The sequence below is a fragment of the Onthophagus taurus genome, chromosome 2 (assembly GCF_036711975.1).
Source record: "Onthophagus taurus isolate NC chromosome 2, IU_Otau_3.0, whole genome shotgun sequence".
Lineage (NCBI taxonomy): Eukaryota > Metazoa > Arthropoda > Insecta > Coleoptera > Scarabaeidae > Onthophagus > Onthophagus taurus.
This window is the reverse complement of record NC_091967.1, coordinates 19,823,289-19,841,450: the sequence shown is the minus strand read 5'-3', so window position 1 is coordinate 19,841,450 and position 18,162 is coordinate 19,823,289. Positions and strand designations below refer to the sequence as shown.

General features: G+C 33.9%; 2 protein-coding genes across 3 annotated transcripts; one reads left to right on the top strand and one right to left on the bottom strand.

Moving 5' to 3' along the window:
* Window positions 1–3,527: 3,527 nt before the first annotated feature.
* Window positions 3,528–10,461, top strand: LOC111415169 (Nuclear hormone receptor HR96). Of its 2 annotated transcripts, none has more exons than XM_071194449.1 (4): window positions 3,528–4,699; window positions 9,374–9,589; window positions 9,654–9,866; window positions 9,926–10,461. In XM_071194449.1, exons 1-4 carry the CDS (start codon window positions 3,806–3,808, stop codon window positions 9,929–9,931), a joined length of 1,329 nt encoding a protein of 442 aa, XP_071050550.1. In that variant the 5' UTR covers window positions 3,528–3,805; the 3' UTR covers window positions 9,932–10,461. The 2 variants fall into 2 exon arrangements, with proteins under 2 accessions (XP_071050550.1, XP_022902482.2); XM_023046714.2 differs by having other exon boundaries at window positions 3,529–4,699; window positions 10,065–10,461.
* LOC111415170 (WD repeat-containing protein 91) lies at window positions 9,885–17,872 on the bottom strand. The gene is made up of 3 exons (XM_023046715.2): window positions 17,544–17,872; window positions 17,234–17,490; window positions 9,885–10,809 (listed from the first exon to the last, which is right to left on the bottom strand). Exons 1-3 carry the CDS (start codon window positions 17,785–17,787, stop codon window positions 10,450–10,452), a joined length of 861 nt encoding a protein of 286 aa, XP_022902483.2. The 5' UTR covers window positions 17,788–17,872; the 3' UTR covers window positions 9,885–10,449.
* Window positions 17,873–18,162: the final 290 nt, after the last annotated feature.

Below are 18,162 nucleotides of genomic sequence, written 5' to 3'. Positions count from 1 at the left end.
CAGTGGAGTCATCAGCAAAAAGGATTAGTAGATCTTTTATCACTTCTGGAAGATCTTTAGGATAAAGAGGAAAGGTCCAACATGGATCCTTGTGGGACATCTCGCAGAATCTTTGTCATGTCTGAAGTAACTTCAGCACCAGTTTGATCATACCAGACTACCCGCTATTTTCTTTCTGATAAGTAAGATCGTAACCACTCCAGCGGAAGTCCTCGTATCCCCATAGCTTCCAACTTCTTCAATAAGATGTCATGATGGACACTGTCATATGTTCTAGCCAAGTCCATCATTATACAACTGATAAGATCGTTGTTATCAATTCCAGTTTGAATTCGTTCCATCCATTGGTATCAATTATTGCCTGCATTCGCCATGACATGGAGTCTACTAACTTTTTGGTATAGTTTGGTTAGATTCTATCCCTAGTCTTACAAATTTCATTTTTCAATTCGCTTTTGTTTCGGCACTTGCTATTCTTTAACTGAAACTTAACTTCTCCCCATAAATGTTGAATAGGATACATATCCGGAAACTGTGATGGTGTTTTAGTTGTTCATTCCTTCACAAGGTATGAAGTATGTTTAGGATCATTATCTTGATAGAACCAGAACACAGTCGGAAGATTGAGTTTTTGAGAACTTCTTTGACATAAATTACGTTTTAAAACATACGAATAACAAAATTTTATCCTATTTCCCTCAATAAACTCCACGCTGGCTGCCATTGATCTCTACAGCATTATTGAACCCATAGTTCAATAATAGAGATCTCCATAGTGAATTTTGGAACACTTATTTTTGGATTTATATTAACTTTATGTATAATATTACGTCCATTTTATTCTGTCAGCACTTTCTTTCTGCCTTTGCCAGTGGAGTTTTTCAATGTTCCTTCAAATCTCCGTGAAATGAGATCTTCCAATAATTTTACCAATATTTCTAAAGGATTTACCTACAGAATATTAGCTTCACCACAGGTTTTCTTATTTCTAACGTTGTTTCACATCGTAATGTGGCCATTGTCAAGCAATAATTTTCGAAATTATGAAAATTAACTGACTCAGATATGCCGCAGAAACATCAAAATACATTTCAAAGCTTACTTTAACGGAACAGTTAGACATAGGGGTGGTTCAGTAATGCTTTGGGGGTCAATGGCAGCCAGCGGGGCTGCCATTCTTATAAATCGGCCTTACTATAGTATTGCTGTATTGCAAGAGCAGTTTATGACGCTGCTCAAAGGTTCTGCAATTTCATCAACAAATGATACGAAATTCATGCCATAAAATTGAGTATACAGTTAAGCAATAGTGATTCAGTTTAGGTTGGTATTATGTTTTAATACATTGGCGTCAATTATCGTCTGCATTTGTCGTGGCTTGGAATCCACTAACTTTTTGCTTTAGTTTGGCGAAATTTTTTTGATTTTTTGATTTTAAACTATCCAAATAACCAAATTTTGTCATATTTCCCTCAATAAACTCCAGGTTGGCTGCCATTGATCCCCACAGCAATACTGAACCTCCCCATGTTTAACTGTTCTCACCAAATTCTTGTTTTTGAGCTCACAATTTTCTTTCCTCCAAACTATTTGAATTCTGTCTGAACCCCAAAGATTAATTTTAGTCTCATCAGTAAACATTACACTTTCCCAAAAGCTTTAAGACTTATTTAAATGAGCTTTCGCAAACTCCGCTTTCTTCTATTTATTGTATTCATTCTTTCGGAATTTTTGAAATCAGATTGTTATTAAAACTCTCAAATTGGTTGAATATTCACTCGAAGAATAAACCAACGTCCATTTTATGTATGGTAAGGTCGATGGAAATGCTTGGGAAGCTCGGAGGTAGTATGCAGAAAAAAATCTATTGGGTTCAAGTCCGGCGAACGAGGAGGCCAACCTACGAATTCGGATCGAGTCCTCCTCGATCTATCCACTTTTCTGGAAAAGTTTCATCCAAATATTGAAAAACTTGAATGCTGAAATGAGGAGGGGCTCCATCATGCGGTATATACATTCTTCTCCGTGTTTGGTATGACACATCCTCTAGTAACTCAAACAGGGTTTTTATTTATGACACCATTCCGAGTAAACCCAGTTTCATCCTTAAATAAAATCCTATCCGGAAAGTTTCGGTCTTCCCCCATTGTTCCACAATCCACAAACATTGACTCATCTTTTGATGGTGATATGATTGCAGTAGCTGTTCCCGCAGCTAATGGTACTTTTCGGTACGTTTTGGCTAGCACCAGACAACCTTCTGGTGCTAGCCAAAGGATTTTCGTCTACTGCATCTAATATCCTATCTTCAATATCTGCGGTTCTGGTGGAGCGTAATCTTCCACAATTCACCCGATTAGGTTTAAAAGTTATTATCTCAGTCTTTTATAAACTGACGAGAAAGTTTGTTCACAAGGAAGTTGTATGTTTGGATACGCTTCTACATACAACCTCCGAGCTTCCCGAGCAATTCCATACATAAAATGGATATTGGTATACTCTTCGAATGAATATTCAACCATTTTGAGAGTTTTAATAGCAATTTGAATTCAGAAATAGGTTACAAGTGTAAAAATTGTAACGTGAAAGAATATTACTGATATTTAGAAAAAAGATTTAGTATTTTTACTTTGCAGTAAATCGGTTAATGTAAGTTTTCTTAGAAACGACTAGTTTTAGACAATTTTTTAAATAGTACCTTTTTTATGTATTTTTTTCCGCAGAATTAATTGATGCAATTAAAATGGCAGTAAAATAAAGATAAAAACATATGGTAGATTAAATGCGCCCTCTACATATTATGTTGGATCCCATAAATTATTTTTTTTTCTCTTGATTATCATATTTATCACGTAAAAATATTCCTGTACACCAAATTTCGGCACTTTTTGAGTGCCATCTTTAAAGGGCTAGAGCATTAGCCCTTTAGGAGAGGAAGCATTTTCGGACCGGACTCTATAAATGTATAGACGCAATTTCCGGACACCTGTATATCTTCCATTCCACTGCATACTCAATTTTATGAGCATGTAGCTTAATTGTATTTAATTAATACAATTTAAACTGAAACATTTAAACAAACTATAATATTGATTCTTAAATAAACTAAAGAAAATCTAGAATAAATATAGATTGGATTCATATCTTATCAGAAAAGACGTCAAAAATATTATCCGTATTTCATTTCTTGTCTTATGTCACACCAGAATTTAGCGTAACGATATTAAATAAATATTAAAACAGAAAAAAAATATTAATAATAAATGTAGTTATTGTTATTTATTATGTTATTGCAAATTTTAAAATGATCAGCGACATCTCTTATTGATTAATTAAAATTGAAATATTTAAAAATTATTGTTATAAAAAACTATAACATTTTTAAATAAACTAAATACCATCTTAAACAAAGATTATTTTAATCTTTATTTGTAACAATTCGACCAATTTCAATAAATAATTTCTAATCTTATCATTAAACACGTCAAAAATTTTATCGTAGTTCTATTTCTCGGCTAACTTCACGTCGTAAGGTAATAAGATAAATAAAGACACTAAAATAGAGAATGTCAAAAATCTAAGAAAGAAAAAAGATACTATAACAACACGTTAAAAACCCCCCAGAAGAAACTTCATCATAATTACACTACAAAGTGAATCATAATACATAAACAACTTAAAATTACCCAACAACGAAATTGTCAAATTATGTTGCTAATAAAAAACGATTATTTGATTAATTCAACAACGAGAATATTAATCATCTGAATAGATCAAGTCTTGAAGAGTGAATAAAATTTTTGTGATGATCATGGAAGTTAAAGTGGATTCTAAGATATGTGGTGTATGCGGTGATAAAGCTTTAGGTTATAATTTTAATGCGATTACTTGTGAAAGTTGTAAAGCGTTTTTTAGAAGGAATGCTTTGGCTAATAAAGATTTGAGGTGCCCATTTAATCAACAATGTGAAATTAATACAGTAACCAGAAGATTTTGTCAACGATGTCGATTAGAAAAATGTTTTACAATTGGAATGAGAAAAGATTATATAATGTCCGAGCAAGAAAAAGTGTTAAAGCGTCAAAAAATCCAAGAAAACAAAGCAAAAAAGCGATCAAATCCTTCAAATGGGTTTAAACAGGGGTTTAAAAAGATTAAACGGGAAGGATCTACTGATGATGATTCACAAGAATATGATACAACATCCGATTATGGTGATATTTATAGCCCCAATGATACAAATAATTTAATTTCAATCGATAAAATTGATTCAAATACGGATAATATTTCTAATAATACATCGATTATTGATGAATCTATGATAAGGCACATGTTAAACCCAACCCCAAATAGTAGTTTAAGTCCTGATGAGTCTTTAAGCCCTGTTAATAACAATGAAACTAATTGTAACAATAACTCAAAAAATGTACAAAAAGATGATGGTCGAACACCTAAAGATATTTTAGAAGATGTACAAAATATTCCTATAGAAGCTAATTCTATTGAATCAATACTTTGTGAAGCTATTAAACTAGAATATGAAGCTTATTCTTCTATAGCACAGTATCAAGGAAATTCTAGGGAGCTTAATGATGCTGAAAGAGCCAAGCTAAACGAACTTATTGTTGCTAATAAAGCTTTATTAACGCCTGTTGATGATGATATCTCTACTTTAATTGCTGAAGAATGTAGATTTAAAGTAAGTTTATAAATAAAATTGATGTTTTATGGAGTGTATTGAAGGATGTGTGATGATTGGTCTTCATTGTCATGTTATTTGTAACAACTAAATTAGAGAGAGAAATTTGAATGCACAATTATGTCATTGTAAAGTCATACAGTGTGTTAATTAATTATTATACCCGACAAAGTATGCAACCCATATCACAGATTGGTATTGCAACGCGACGAAAGTTCCTAAAAACGATTCATTAACTTTAAAAGCCGTTTAAAATATATTTAGATATATTTTAATAATTAAAAAAATATTTTAAATATAAAAAAGGTCCTTTTATTTAAAATAATTTTTAGTGCACCCATAGATTGAAATTAATGTTGAAAGTAGTGGTTGTTTTGATTTGTTTATTGACTTACCGCTTAAAGCAACCGCTAGAAACAACGATAGTTCTAAAAAGTTTCGAAAAATATAAAGACGGCAAAAAACGATTAAAGAACAAAGAAAATACAGAAACTAACAAAGCGCACGACAATCACAACAATAACATTCAATCAGCTGTCAACATCTGGTTACTAATTTAAAATTATCCAAACTACCACTACATATTGAGATATGCAGCCAATATTACACAGATCACGTGGGTTACGATAATTAATTAACACAGTGTATATCCATGTATAGGTGTTTTTAAATTGATGCAAAAAATTTCAAGGGATGATTTTTCAGCAAAAATTAAGGGGGTCTTTCATATAATTTTTTGTTCAAAATGCCTTCCCCACCGAATTACAGCCCTCTAAAGTGTATGGGGGAATTTAGAAGAATGAAATTTGGCAGATAACTATTAGTATAATAAAATGACACTTTTTGACGATTTTTGTAATACTAAAATGTTTTTACAAGGTAAAAAAATCCACCCCTATAATACTTTGCATCAAAACTTTTTAATGCGTCTACATTTTTCTATTTAAAATATAGATTTTAGGGATTCAATACGCAACTTTATGTCTGTTCACATTTTCCCCTAAAATCGTTAGTTTGTCCATAACAAAATAATACTCAGATCTATTTGGCATAAATTTAGATTGATTATTTAATTTAAAATATCAAGTAAGCTGGGGTCATAATGACAAATATCATTGTTGTGATTTTGTCCGTGTTATTTTTCTATCTCTTGCGAACTAAAAACAATTATTAAGGCAACTCTACAGTAAGCAATTTTTCTTGCACGAAGTTATTGCGGCAATATCTAGCGCGATTGGCAACTTTTAACTACAATATTTCAGTTGGAATCAACGGTGCCAACACATATTTTTTGAAAGATTGAGGCACATGTACACAAACAAACCAACAAAACACGTTATGTCGTTATATTTTACAGTTGGAAACATAAAAGGTAACTAAAAAACGCACCATACTTTCAGCGCAAGTGCAAGAAATATATGTCCAAACCTATCATCTGCTAGTGCAAGAATACCAAAAAGAATGCGTCATTTGCGCATGCGTGAAAGATGAATTACTGCAATATTTCTTGTCGGCAATGACACTTGCTAACTGTAAAGTTAAGTAAATTCAATGGCAAACTATACAAATTTCGAAATGGCAGACATGCATTTTGTATATAGTCGTGCTAATGGAAATGGGTTAGAAGCTCGAAGGCTTTACGCTGAGTTATATCTAGAACGTATCACCATCACAGTCTATTTGCGCGTATACATCAACGTCTTCGAGAAGATGGACATTTTTCAAGAAGAACTGCCGATTGCGGACGTTCACGAGAAGTACAAACTGTAGCACTAGAGGAAGAAGTTCTTGATTTAATTGAGAACTCTACCGGAAGTAGTACAAGAAAAATAGCTCAAGAATTAAACGTAAGCTATTCCAGCGTACTTAGGATTTTAAAAAAACAACTGTTGTATCCTCATGCGCTCTTATCGCGGGGTTTTTTACCTCGTTTAATTTTTTGCCAATGGATTCTTCAAACACTGCAGTTTTTATGTCGTATATTGTTTACTGATGAGGCGTATTTCTCAAAAGAATCCATAACAATCACATATGGAATGGCGAAAATCCACATATAATTATTGAATCCAAGTTGAAACCCCAATTTTCATTAAATGTGTGGCTTGGTGTCATTAACAGTGATTGAATTGGACCATATTTTCTTCTAATGAGATTACATGGATACGCATACTGTCATTTCCTCGAAGAGGAGTTGCCCCAGCTTTTCGATGATGTTTCGATACAAATCAGGCGAGAATTATGACTCATGCATGATGGCATGCCAGCACATTTTAGTATTAAGGCTTGTCGCTACTCAGACGAAGCTTATACAAATCGTTGGATAGGCTGCGGTGGTCCTCAAAATTGGCCAGCCAGATCTCCAGAATTAAATTGTTTAGGGGCGGCATTTTCAACATTTATTATGACTTATTATTGATATTTTGTTATCGTTATTTGTTTTTGTAGTTTTGTTAATTGTTATTAGTGCAACAATTATTATTGTGATACTTCTTAATTTACATATTTTTTCAATTAAATAGTAAATACCATTCTTTCAATAAGACCTCATTCAGTTATCCAAAATGTTTTCAGTCTATTCGTATAAAACTCTAGAAATTTTAATAATTAGTCTGAATTTATGCCATATTATTTTTTTTTGTGATCAAACTAACAATTTTATGAGGAAATGTCAAAAGACAATAAAGTTGGAAATTGAAATCAATTTAGAAACAGCCTGTATAAATCCACATATTCTATCTGACTGTATTCTATCCATACAGTCTGTATAATAATACTGCTTCCGAAGAATTTCAGCGACATTCACCGTAAATTAATCGTATTTAGATATTATTTAGAAAATTTTAGCTGTTAATTTTTAACATACACAAAGTTACTCCATAAAGTAATAAAAAAAAGACACAACCTCTCCCTCACCTCCAACTATGCCTCATTCTGGACCCCATTTTCTCCAGGTACCTTTCCCTTCTTCAATCCCCCCAGTACTGCATCCACCTCCTCCTCTGTTATCTCATCTCCCCGTTGTTCTCGATATATAATATAATAGTGTTAAACGTCGCCAGATCTATTTTATGATATCTTTTGTTATCTAACTTTTCTGTTTTTCTTTTTTCCAACTTCTTTCATGTTGCTTTACTTGGACGAAGACTATTTAGTGAAATTTTTCGAATCTTTTTGGTACTTTTTACAATTTTCAAACACGAACACAGCGAAGCAACTGGTTGCTAAAATCGAATTAGTTTTTTTGATGAAATTCTTAGACATCTACTAAGAGTGTCTAACATCAATGCATTATATTCTTATAGGTCTTTCAAAACAGTCGGGCTTCTTTGAATCGCACAGTTAATGCACAAATTGAGTGCAGAAGTGTATTCAACCTTCAAAGTCCACTATGAGAAAATTATTGTCAACTAACCTCGACTTTAATCTGATGGAATTGATTTGGCAGAAAATTGACCAATTCAAACTTATTTGAATAACTGGTGTTTCAAAAAATACATGTGCTATTACAACTTATGCTATTGCTAACTTTTCTTATGCGGTATTTTTTATTATCATAAAACATTTTAAGTGAGAGAGACAATTTTCATAATCTGCAAGATTCTGTGAACTGATGAGTAATGTGACATGATTAAAGTTTGACTGAAGAAATATATCTCTGTGGAACGAATATAAATAATTTATATAAACCTCTCAGTATCCCTCCGAGTGATAATTAACTTTACATTGAGAGATAAGGGTACAAGGTAGGACTTGACTTTTCGTATTTTTAATTCATGTGGAGCCATTTCGTTTAAAGAAGTCATTGTTTATACCCTGATCGATCCCACCCCGTAACCTTTGTATCTAAATTTAGAAATGTATTTATACACTGGGATAGTGGCAAATACAAATAAATTTCGCATACAATTTTGTGATGACCTTCGATTGTAATTATGCGAAACTAAGTTTTTTTTGCGACTTCAATATTAGCCATCTTAAAGTGATTCTAATATAACCCCGCACAACTATCACCGTCACTACAATGTGTTAGATAATAGTCAAGAAAAATGATTGTTGTGGGCTGTTTCGGTGTAAACCAATAGCTTCAAATGTGTTTTCACATCTATTGAGATTATTACGTTCCACAAATCACCGAAATTGCTTTTTAACCATGTGGTGATAACGCTGGAAATGTAAAAAGTTCTCCAGAATTAAATATACTATACAACTTGTTATTTAAAAATGGAGATAATCTCCAGTATTTACCATATTTTCAAAGAAAATCATATTTGATGGTTATTAATATACAACCTTTGAAGACGACCTCTTCTACCTTGTTCAATATACACTTGCAAAACTGCAACTGGCTTTGAAAAATAGGCACATTTAATTGAGCGTCTAGGAGTAATCCAGGTTATCCAATAACTTGTTAGACTTGTTGATCTTGACTTGTGGTGTCGGATATACCTTCAATAATGATGTCTCTGCCAAAAAATTCTGAAAAAAAGAATGCCAATGATATTTGGGTTGTGCAGCATGAACTTTATCAATGCAAAAACCTAAATAAAAGTTATTTAACATATTCAATTCAAATTCATTATAATATACTATATATATATTTTATCATTAAAATTAATTCACCCAAATCTAAAATAATACATTAATGTTTAATATAACCTTAATTTTGTGATTTAGGGTCGTCCAGATGCAATATTGGCGAATCCCGCATTAGTAGATATAATAAATTTAACAGCAGTAGCAATTCGTCGATTAATAAAAATGGCAAAGAAAATAAATGCCTTTAAAAATATGTGCCAAGAAGATCAAGTGGCTTTATTAAAAGCCGGATGTACTGAAATGTTAATGTTGAGGAGTTTGATGATTTACGACGATACAAAACAAACTTGGAGGGTAAAAAAACTAAAAATAAGAAACTTAATCATGAAGTTTTAATTGGGATGTTTCATATTGCTAGATACCTCACCGAAAGGAATATTTAAGTAGTTTGAAAGCGGATGTTTTAAAAGAGGTTAAGGGGAATTTTTTTAAAGAACACGAAAGGTTCATACAAACTTTCGATCCGAAGTGGAGATCGGACGAGAATATCGTTCTTATTTTGTGCGCTATTGCGTTGTTTACTCCAGATAGGCCAGGTGTAATTCATCAGGATGTGATAAAATTGGAACAGGTAAGAATAAAAATGTAATTGTAAAAACAAGTGGTAATTTAATAAATAAAAATTTGTAGATATAAAAAATTATCTTTTATCGTTAATATGAACAGGTGTATTTCAAGGATGTTCAATGTATTTTAGATTGAACCGAATATGTTACTGATAAATACATTTTCTAATTTATACACTAATATGATTTTTATTTGATTACAGAATTCCTATTATTACCTTTTAAGAAGATATCTAGAAAGTACATTTCCGGGTTGTGAAGCAAAATCGACGTTTTTGAAACTAATACAAAAAATATCTGAACTTCATAAATTAAATGAAGAGGTTGTTAGTTGTTATTTAAATGTAAATCCTTCTGAAGTTGAACCGTTGCTCATTGAAATATTTGATTTAAAACATTAAAAATGAAGGCAAAAATTAAATTCGATTAAAACCTATGCCAATTTCTTGTTGTTAATTTTAATTACGGTGCAATTTTATTAATTCTTGGCCAATTTTAAGATAATTTTTTATGTAAATACATTTTAGTTCTTCCTATTTACTATTATGAATATTAAAAAAGTATTTTTCGTAAATAAATATGTATATTTTATGTTTCAAATTGCGAAGTTTGACTTTTACCACTTTTTCCCGAGATCGATCCTAATCGCTTTTTCCCGCCATGAACATCTTTTCTCCCCAAAATGGGACTCGATCCGCTACTTATATTCCGTATCAAATTCTTTAAACTTTTCGCTTGATTTTCAACCGCATTGTTTTCTTGTGCTATTGTATAAAAATCATCGTAAATATCGTGGGATGGTGGAGCAACTTGACACGGAGCGACAGCTTCGGGGCCTTTATCAATTAAAAGAGCTAAAGTTTTTTTTAATGAATCGTTTTTAGCTTCTAATTTATTTATTTTATTTGCGTCTTCTTCGAAACTCATTAAAGTCGGTGTTGGCATATACTGAAAAATAAGTATTAATATTTTAATTTATAAAAAATTAAGGTATAATTCAAGAATCACTATGTCGATTAAAAATCGACGGCACAAATCTCATGTAAGCCGTTACAAATAAAAAAAAAATGTAAAACTTTCGTGACGTCATCGACCGTGCTAACCATATACAGTAGATTCCGCTTAATCGGACCACATCTGTTCGAACGCAGTTTGGTCCGAATAAACGGGTGGCCCCTTTATACATACTATACGTAAAATGTTGGATTTACATGAAATTATAAATAGCTAAATAAAAACAAATTGATAAGTAATTAGTATTACCACTTGAATACTCTTATAATAATAACTTTATTTATTAAAATATAAACGAAGGTAACATTCTTTTGCACAATAACAAAATACGTAGAAATAAGAAACAAAATTAATAAAACAAGAAACATTATTGCAGTCTACTAAAATGTTACTGGTCTAATTTTCTATATTCGTCTAGAATTGTTTGACGAATAGATTTTGAAACATTTTTCTAAATAAAGTAATACGACTTGCCTGACAGCCATCTTACAGTAAATACCGCCGCAATTTACTGACACAATATTTTGCCTCTTTATGAGTGACTGGATGGAGTTCCATATCATCTGTCTCCTTGTCTGTTTCTTCAACGACTGCTAAAACTGACTTATCTGCGAATTCTCTAATAATCTCGTCTTCATAATTACCGATTGACACATTTCAGCGTATCGTCAATATTAGTAAACTCTTCAAAGTTTTCAATTTTATGTAAATTTCCAAGATCGTCACTGTTAGAAATTTTATCACATTCTCGAGTGTCATCGTTATTGTCAGAATACAATTTAAATCCGCAATCGCCAAAGCAGTTACGTATTGTATCGCTCATGACTTTATTCCAATTGTCAGCTATAAAGTGAATACCCTGGAAAATATTTACTTTGCACTTACTTCTGTTGCGGTTGAGGACAACGATATGTTTTCCTCTATCTTGTCGGTTATGTAGTTTGTTAATTTTTTACGGTACAATATTGTAAGATTCTTAATAACTCCCATATCCAAAGGCGCGTTATTGCCGTCGTATTAGGTGATAAGAACTGAATTCTTGTGTTGTAGATTATTCACTGGAGGGTGTGCTGCGCAATTATCGACCATTAAAATTATTTTTCTTGATGTTTTCGTCAATTCTTTATCCCAAGTTTCTAGGTAACACTAAAAAATGTTCGCTATCATCCATGCTTTTCGGTTGGATTCATATTGCACAGGTAACGAATCCATCCTTAATCCTTTAAAGCAACGCGGCTTTGCTGCCGTTATAGATGTTATCCGGTTCATATAATCTTAAGATGCTTGGTAAATCTTCTTTCCATTTTTTGCCGCTTCTGGTAGCCTTTTAGCAAAATTGTCTGCTTTTTGTCTGACACTTTGACTAGTAATCGTTACGAACCATCGGTTAAGCACCATCGTCTAGTCAGGATTTTTGCCTCCACGCTTTCGTTTTCGCGAGGAATTTTTAATTGTATTTTCCCATTCATCAGTAATCTTATTTCTTTCCTTCATCAATCGTAAAAGAGTTGTTTTTGGCACTTCAGTTATCTGAGCCAACTGTCGTTGGCTGATATTAGGCGGTTGATTTTTAATTTTATTTAATATTTGTATTTTTAGTGCTAATGTAAGGTCTCGGCGTATGCATTGTTTTTCTGAAGTTGACAAAAACGAAGACCTCCAATGCTTAGTCCTATTGTCTTCCATCCACGCAAATTATATACCTTCTACGTCCCGGTTAGATCTCTCCACACTCCCTTGACTTTGCGAGTGTCTAGGTTTGCCATGGACTATTGCTAGCTCGGGTCACACTTCCCTTAACTCTTCAACTAGCCAATTAGCAAACTCTCATCCGTTGTCCGACTGCAACACACTGGGAGTTCCCAAAATACAAAAAACATCCAATAATGTATGAGCCACTTCCTCTGATGTCTTCGATTTCAATGGACGTAAAATTATAAGCTTAGTTAGATGATCCTGGTAGTTAAAAATATATCGGAAATCACCATCACGACAAGTCTGCATATCTATGAGATCGACCTGACCTCGGGAATTCACTTCTTTAAATAACAGGGGTTTAACTGTTAATCCTTTTTTAGGTTGGTTCCTTTTTTCGTAGCATACTTGACAGAGCTCTAAATAGCAAATTATTGTTTCTCGTATTACGTTCGCATATTTATTGCCTAACGCTTTTATCATTCTATCTCTTCCACCGTGCCCACATTCACGATGATCGTTGTGAATTACGTCAAAAAGATCGTCATTTGTAACAAAATATTTTACGTCAGTAATTTGATCAAAAACCGGAAGTATTAACTTTTTTTTATCACCTAAACGTAGCACATCGTAACGTTTAAGGCTTTCAATTAGAAATGAATTTGATGACTTGTTCATCAATTTTTCCATAAATTTAGATCTCAATTCTGTTTCGGCGTTTTGGTTTTTAAAAGGCACACAATCGGTTGCATTTATAGTACTTCTCATTTTGAAACTTTTAGCTCGAAGTACACTCAACCCCAGTAAGGCAATGACTAATCGTCGATAAGTTGAAACTTTCCTTGTCGTGCGCATCACTACCAAGGAAAGCACGTGAAACCCAAGTTTGCCTGACCCACTTTAAGCAAAGTCCGAAGTTAATTTACACTTGTCGGACTTTTCCAGAGCATCATTTGGCAAACCCCGAAATTAAAAGTTATTCCGAACTTGGTCAAAAATGCTCGGGCAATGTGCGAATTCTTAGTCAATCTGAGGTGTGCCGGCGTCACGGAGATTGCCGGTAACAAATGTAAACGGGTGGTCCGTTTATTCAGTGGTCCAATATAGCGGCATCTACTGTATTTTCGCAGCAGATTTGGTTAAAACGCATATTTTCGGGTGAAATACGGTTGTTTCTTAGGTTTTCGACGCACAACGACTAAAATGTCGTTGTTTACCATCTATAAACTAAAGATAACCTAAAATCTATACCTGATGTAATAATAATAATAATAAGTTTATGCGATGAATGGGGATCGATATGAGTAACGTATCAGACTGTGCTCTAGTAGGCAGAGCGCGAGACGATATGAAATGAAAGTTCGTGTACAAGTATCCTGGGGTCCGAGAAGAAAGTATCTTATACAGCGTTGTCAGTATACGGAATGATCTGCGCTTTTCGACAGTCAACATTTGAAGGTGATTACGATATTGCGTAACATGGTCGTACTTACCCAGGTCAAAAATAAAGCGTAGACAGTTGTTCTGCAATCTTTCTAATTTGTTACGGAGGGTAATTGCCAGGTCGGGATACACAGCATCAGCATAATCTATGTGGGGCAGTATTAATGAGTAACAGAGATTACGACGGACAGCAAGGGGAAGAAAACAACCAAGTTTACGCAAAGAATGAAAACAAAAATAGACCTTCCTACAAACAGACTGAATCTGATACCGCCAAGACAGCGCTGAGTCCATTGTCACCCCCAAGTTTTTGACCGTATTGGTGAAATGTATAACATTGTCACCGAGTATCAGTTGCGTATTATTGGAAGAGTAAAATTTTGCAAGTAAAGGTTTTGAGCCGAATGCTATAGCTTGCGTCTTGGCAATATTTAAACTCAGGCCAAAACATTTAGACCAGTGAAGTATCCTGGACAGATCATCATTGAGCCGCGCCATGGATACCGGGAGCTCATTCACAGTTGTTGATGTATAGATTTGAAGATCATCCGCATATAAATGATAGTTGCATGAAATGAATTTGGTAACACTGTTTATAAAAATTTAAAAGAGTAATGGACCCAATACACTTCCCTGAGGCACACCACTATGACTTTGAAACACAGAAGAAGAAGATGAAGTGTCACGCACACAAAAGGAACGTTGAGAAAGGTATGATCTAAACCAAGTAACGCACTCAGGGGCAAAGCCCATAGCAGACAGAGACGACACCAGTAAGCTATGATCCACAGCATCAAATGCTTTGCTGAAGTCCAGCAAAACTAACAAGGTTATTCGTCGATCGTCACAGCTACGCTTAATATCATCAGTAACGTTGATGAGTGCCGATGTGGTACTGTGGCCCGGTCGGAAACCAGATTGATAGTCTGTAAGTAGTTTATGCTCATCAAGGTAATTCTGCACTTGATTGTACACCAAGCGTTCAAGTGCTTTAGATAATACGGAAAGTATCGATATTGGCCGAAAATCACTCAGTCGAGTAGGGCACTTAATCTTAGGAATGGGAACAACGCAGGCCTGTTTCCAAATTGTAGGAAAGGTCGAAGACTCTATGGAGAAATTAAAGATATGAAGCAATGGTGGAGTAATTACGTCCAAGATGGGAAGGAGTTGCCTAACACTAACATCGTCAGCACCGACACTTGTAGAGCGCGTTTTTGCAAGAGCGTCCCGAACCTGAGACTCCTCAAACATGGTGAAAGAAAACCGAGAATTGACGAGAGCAGAACCACTGATAGTGAGCAATGTTAACTTCTTGATTGACTCGTCGAGAGTAGTGGGCGAATTAGCAAAATAAGCACCTAAAGAATTACAATCGAAGCTATGGCAGGAAGGAGTTTTAATTACGCCAAGAGAACGCATGGTCTTCCAAAACGTTTTCGGTGTTGTATAAAATAACTTCTGATAAATGTAAGTTTTTTTGACATTTCGGCAGCGGTGGTTACAGAGGTTCCGTAGAACGCGGTAGTTTTCTCTATTAATATTGGCATTTCGGCGAAGAAGGACCTTAGCCACGTTGCGCTTACGCATAAGATCTCTGATCTCGTTATTGAGCCACGGAGCAGGCGAACGCCTCGTTTTTCGCAATTTTAAAGGTGCATGACGATCGTATAAGTTTTTCATTTCTGTATTAAAAAAATCGACTTTTGCGTCAATATCTGACATGTAGTATAAAGGCAACCAATCGATCGCAGATGCATCAGACACCAAGGTTTCGTAGTTGATTTGGGCGTAGTCACGAGTAGATATGGTGCGACTTGGGTACAGTTGACGTCCGACCTGAAGCGCGCAGTAAATAAGGTCGTGATTAGAAAATTGCGGAGCTGGTAATTGACCATAAGAAAGTATCCTATCTGGGCAAGATGTCACAATAAGGTCCAAAAGGGAATCCGACGCTGGAAGGTGATGAGTAGATTGAGTAGGCAGAATCGAGAGATTTAGGAAGGAGGTAATAAAGTGAAGTCTTTCACAACGCAAGTCGTACCTCAAAAGGCATGTGTTGAAATCACCCATAAAGACGATACTATCGTAGTTATTGGTCTGTCTCTCGAGTACATCCTCGAACTGATCGAAGTAATTTATATTTGGTGGACAGTAAAACGTGCCCAAAAGAATGCGACTACCACTGATCTTAATTTCAATTAGCAAGTATCAGCACCTTGCAGTGAGCCATCGGATCGTGCATTAATATTAGTATTTAAGTGATCACGAATATATAAAGCCACACCCCCACCGCGAGAGTCCACTCGATCGTTTGTTATAAGATGATAATTTGGAAAGGAGAAGAAAGCTGAGGGAAGATGTCCTACGCCCCTCCTTAAACGTTACATTCGGATCCACCTAATTTATTTCAGAATTTTGTGTAGAAATTCCACTATGAGTTAGGTTAATTAAGATTTAAACCAGTGCGAATTTCTCTAGTGTCGGGTTGGGAATGGAGCAATGGGTTGTAAATTCTGAGTTGGGTAGAAAGTTCTAGGTCTAACTTTAGTTCTAGTGACAGTGGTAGGTAGCGTTAGTTAGCATTAGATCACTGTGTTGCATTTTTTTATTGTAGTAAAACTAGAACTAGAAACATTCGGGATTAGCCGTCTTGAGAGAGACGTGGAGCTAAATTCGAACGTTTCTAGTTCTAGGGCTAGTATTAGTTCTAGTATTAACATGGAGTCTACTGACACACAGTCTATCTAACGACAGGTAGTCAGTAGTTACGCATCAAAAGCCTAAGAAAAACAAATGCATGGTTAACATTGCTTGTGCAGAAATGGCTGAACATATACTGTATAATTGCATCGCGAGAGGCCGTCTAAGACACAAAATTTTCAGTAAAGCTGTTTTGACACCTACCAACATAAAGATACAAGACCTTGGGGCAATACTAAGGGGCATTAAAGACCTACATTTGCCCTTAACTTTTGGAGGGCTAAAGTTACAATAGATCTTACAGGCCGCGGTAACGAGACATTCCTCGTGACGTCACAAAACGTGACGTCACATCGAAACTTTAATGTGATTTTTCGGTATGTTCTACACTTTTCCGCACTTTCTTTTTATTTTTAACGTGTTTTTTGGGTCATTTCACATTGATTAAAAAAAAAACGTCGATTTTTAAGCCACATGATGATTCTTGAATTTTCCCAAAAAAAATTAATTTGAGTACTTGAAAAACGGAAGCTAAAAAGTTATGTAAAGACACCAATAAAATATCTTGCCAATGTTTAGTAAAATAAAGTGAAAATGTTGGATTTTCCTCAGGATTTTTTATATATGGCAACACAAACCATTCTTTCCATTCTTCTCGACTTTGTAATTCACTAGTCATCTTGCTAAAGAACTCTGTAACCTTTTCTGGTTTATTATTAACAATGGTATTTACTAAATACATTTTAAGAACAGCGTTTTCCAGTTTCTTAACACCTAAAAATATTAAAAAATTATTTTGATTATCTTAAAACAATAAAAAAATTAACCTGGGATGAAATTGCTCTCCAATTTTGAGAACATGTGATTATCTAAATGCGCCCACAAATCCCTCAGCGAATTCAAATCATAATTATTAATTAAATGAACAATATGATCTGTTATTTTATCCACACGGAACCCCTTTTCTTTATCAGCCTTTAAATCATTATCAAAAGCTTTAACAGTCGCCGTAAAACCTCTATAGAGTAGATATTCCTTAATTAATTCATCCATATATTGTACATGAGCCATTCTTTTTCGAAAAATTCCTTTATAATCGAATTTGTTTTGATGTAACCTAAAAAATAATTTACTTTAATCTGACAGTAAAACGTCAAAAATCAATACTGCCATCTATTGGTCTTATAATAAAAAATTAAATGGTTATCATTTTATGCAATTTATAAAAAGATTAAAATAAAAAGGTAAAATAAAATTAAGATAAAGACATACCTAAATTATTTTTATTAAAAACTAAAAGTTAAAGAAAGTCTTTAAACAATAAATTATAATACTGCAAAAAAAATCAAACTGGTTGCCTAACTCTCAAAATGTTGCAATTTAAATTTTGAAAATGTTTAAAATAATTCGCTGTTTTCATTAAAATATATAAATAAAATACAATAT

Coding starts and splice junctions, on each gene's coding strand:
- LOC111415170 (XM_023046715.2), bottom strand. CDS start 17,787: ATGGCTCATGTACAATATATGGATGAATTAATTAAGGAATATCTACTC. Junction 17,491..17,543: donor GGAGAGCAATTTCATCCCAG/GTTAATTTTTTT, acceptor TAATATTTTTAG/GTGTTAAGAAACTGGAAAAC. Junction 10,810..17,233: donor TTTTAGCTTCCGTTTTTCAA/GTACTCAAATTA, acceptor CTTATTTTTCAG/TATATGCCAACACCGACTTT.
- LOC111415169 (XM_023046714.2), top strand. CDS start 3,806: ATGATCATGGAAGTTAAAGTGGATTCTAAGATATGTGGTGTATGCGGT. Junction 4,700..9,373: donor CTGAAGAATGTAGATTTAAA/GTAAGTTTATAA, acceptor TTTGTGATTTAG/GGTCGTCCAGATGCAATATT. Junction 9,590..9,653: donor ATACAAAACAAACTTGGAGG/GTAAAAAAACTA, acceptor TCATATTGCTAG/ATACCTCACCGAAAGGAATA.